Here is a 3853-nt window from a genome sequence, read left to right as displayed (position 1 = left end):
AAACTAGTGTTATTTTAAAAATTATCGTTTTCACAATTTTTAATAAAATATAAAATAAAGCTTCATTTTGTAAGTTTCTTATAAGTATACATAGAATACAATATATTTATCATTTACCTGCAGGATCATAATTATAGCGAGGAAGACACACTGGTTTAATAATTTTAGAAAATATTATAGGTTTCCTTAATTTTAATAACGCAATATCATTATTGTACGTATCAGGGTCGAAATTTCTATGTTTGGTAATACTTGTTACCGCTCTTTGGATAGCTTTAGACTCAGAGGTAATTTGTTGATCGTGGTCTCCAAATATTACTCTTATTTTGGACCTTCGAAGTTTTTTTACACAATGTGCAGCTGTTAGAACATAATCTTTTGTGAGTAGGGACCCACCGCAATGAAACTTTCCATCGTAAACAATCCGCGCCATCCATGGAAATTGATTTACACCCGTAGGTCTACCACCAACAATTCTTATTTCTTCGTTTGAAAACCCACAATCTGAAATCAGTTCGAAAATATTTTATTGTATTACTTTTGAAGTTTTACACTTATAATCTAAAAATAATAAGAAATTAATGTCATTTCATTTAACAATTTCTGTATCGCTATAACGGCACACAATGTAAGATTTTGTCAGTTGAGGGGAACTAAATTCAATATTTTTGCTTTTTTGTTCTAGTGTTTATATGGGAAACAATTGTATAAATAACATACGATGAACAACTTTTTAAATAATTTTCACCAATCAACGGTGGTCAATTCCGGCCAAAAATTATTTTACTCAATTATTTCATTTAGTTTTTTATACCCTCCACCACCATCAGTGGTGATAGAGGGCATATAAAAGTTTGTCATTCCATGTGTAACACTGGTTCCTTATCAAATTCTGAGTCTATTTAGCTATGTCCGTCTGTCTGTCTGCCTAAATTACGCTCAAGTTTAAAATTAGCAAAGTTGGTCAGCACATAATTCATACTATGTCCCCTCCAGAAAATCACTTAGATTCACAATGAATATAAATAATAATGATATACTTAGATACAGTATTTTGAAATTTTGTCTTATATACATAATTGGACATAGCTCCCATACAAAGTCCTTTTACGAAAATCTGTTAAACGCACATTACTTATTACCAAATAAAGCTATTGATACAAAATTTTGCTCAAATATTAGTTTTGTGTACAAAAATTCTATTTCAAGATTTTTTCACGATCGGTTCAACATTAGGGATTAAATAATTTTTTACGATCGGTATATAATTAACCATATTTAACTAGTTGCATTATCAATTTGTGTAGAACAAAATTACATATGTATATGTATTTTGAAAATCCTTAAATCTTTCACACACATGCATACATGCAAATTCATAAATATCGCAAAGCGCTATAAAAATATAAAGGAACTGGCGTTTGTAATGTTCAATAAATCTTGGAATTTCAAAAGATTTAAATCTTGTGATTTTTATAATATTTAAGACATGAGAAAACTCATTTCTAAAATATTTGAACAATTAGAAAAGTGTTATATAAAAGTAGCTGGTGGAGATTCGGCTCAGCCGAATATAGCACTCTTACTTGTTAAGAGTTTAATTTTATCTTTCAGATTGAATTTGGATATAACAAATAAAATTAAGTTAAGGAAATTAAGGCAGTTAAGGAAATAGCAGGATAGAAAACAAAAATCCTTCTGCAAAATTTTCAAACAGTCTAGATGTTCAAAATGAAAAAGCCTGTGGGTTGATCCTAGTTATTAAAAGTAATAGATTCTATACATTAATTTGAATTGTGTTTTGTCCATTAAATATAGAAATTTACTAGAAAAAGAAAATACGATGATAAAACTTTTTAAATAATTTTCACCAATCCACGGTGGTCAATTCCTGTAAAAATTGTTTCTCTCAATTATATACATAATTCTGGTAAATTTTTGATTTATTTTGTTTTTAGAAACTTTTACATAAATAAAATCTATTATATTTCCTTAAAGTTTTTCATTGCGATATTGTGCGAGTTATTTTGTTTGATAAATTAAGTGATTGTAACATACACTAAATACTAAAAGTAAACAATACAGATCCAAATTTAACAAGTAAGAGTGCTATATTCGGCTGTTCCGTATCTCCTTCCTTCACCATAGTGTATTTTAAACATATTAGATTTATAAATTTTTTCCCGACCACATTAAAGGAACAAAACAAAATACACAAGGCAATTAAACCAACAAACATCTAAACATATAAAACACAAGATATAGAAAAACAAAATAAACATGACAATAAAACCAACTCATCCAAATATACGAAAAAAATTCACAAAAAGAAAACAAAAACAATGAAGCCAACAGCATCCAAACATACAAAACAAAATACACAGCGTAATAAAACCAAATACATATACACACACATGTAAATCTTTTTCCAATTCAGTGTGTTGTAACTTATTTATCAAAGCATGAAAAACATTATTATAGAAATTACAGAAAATTATATTATAGAAATTACAAACGTAATGACAAACTTTAATATACCTTCACCCATAGAGTATATAGAGCGGAAACTCTTCTGTCAAGGACCTAAGTCTGTTGTCAAAAACCTAAGTCGATTGAATGTAGTAGTAGAAAAACTTATGGTAATATTAGTATATTCCCCATATTTTAAATAACCCAACAAACACATAATCAAACGTTTTAAAAATGTTATTAATTTTATTTAATATTAAACATTAACTGCTCTTTAAAAGAGAAACTGATTTAACGTTTACATTCGATTTAGAGTTTTAAAATTTAAAAATAGTTTGATTTACAACCTTTCTAGACTTAACATGAACACTCTGTGTTTGCTGGGTAACGACATTTTAATTTATTATTCTGACATTTTCACCACAACAATTTTTTATTTATTATTAAATTTTACATAACTTCGGTAAAATAAACAAATGTAGGTGACCTAAATTCAAGAGAAAACACTCGACATTGTTACGAGTATTTGGGTGTGGCGAGGTCAATATACCCTTGATTCATTCAGTAATTTATTCCTTTGACACCAACTCTTACCTGTTTGCCAGGATTATAAACTGGTGATGTTAAATGTATCATCGGACATTCCTTGAAATTAATTGAACAGGGGCCAAACCAGGCAGCCTTATAATTTAATACCACGGGGCTAAGTTTCCATATTTGTCTTGTCCCGGTTTTTGGAGTGTTCCATTCGGTATGTACGTGATGGCTGCGGTTCAAACCCGGGAAGAGAATATTGGTTAAAAGACTGGTGCACTGTAAAGTCTATAATTTGGGATAAGTTCGGTGAGATAACAGCGTTTGAAATGAGTTGGTGTCAAATGTATATCTTACGGGATGGATGTAGGGTTATACGGACCTTACTTACTCAGATGTTGGTCTCAATAAGTGTGTCGGTGTGCAGAGTTGAATGGTGATGTATGTAAAAATGTGATACCAATGAATTTGCCTTCATTGTCAGGGTATATTTAGGGTTTACTCTGTCCATACCAAACCACAGTGTATCCACTGATTACGTCTGTAGGTGCTATTGCCGAATCACACATTTGTTGTTGAAGTGATGTTTTTGCATCTCTGTAGTTAAGCAAGGGTCAGAGATTAGGTAGCTCGAGTACATTAGCAAAGTTTAAGGAGCACAAAGTGGTGGTGGTGAGTCGTCTCAAAAGCTTACCCAGTGGTCTTATTAGGCCAATACGACAGGTGTTCACGTAAAGCATATTCACTTATGTATCTGTTATTTTTTTCGGCAATATCACCGAACTTATCCCGAATAGATATAACCCGTAATTTTGTGTTTAAACCACAGCCATCCTGAAGGGACCACTGC

General features: G+C 30.7%; 1 protein-coding gene across 2 annotated transcripts in view; it reads right to left on the bottom strand.

The window, feature by feature from the left end:
• Positions 1-3853, bottom strand: part of LOC124419467 (trypsin-1) — a 140155-nt gene that overhangs the window by 54769 nt on the left and 81533 nt on the right. For both annotated transcript variants that reach the window (XM_046949097.1, XM_046949096.1), the window contains exon 2: positions 118-504. In XM_046949097.1, the coding sequence (XP_046805053.1) occupies positions 118-504 (387 nt within the window). The remainder of the gene's footprint in view (positions 1-117; positions 505-3853) is intronic.

This window comes from Lucilia cuprina, chromosome 4 (genome assembly GCF_022045245.1).
Source record: "Lucilia cuprina isolate Lc7/37 chromosome 4, ASM2204524v1, whole genome shotgun sequence".
Taxonomy (NCBI): domain Eukaryota; kingdom Metazoa; phylum Arthropoda; class Insecta; order Diptera; family Calliphoridae; genus Lucilia; species Lucilia cuprina.
The sequence above is the reverse complement of the archived record's forward strand: the minus strand, read 5'-3'. Positions and strand labels throughout refer to the sequence as shown.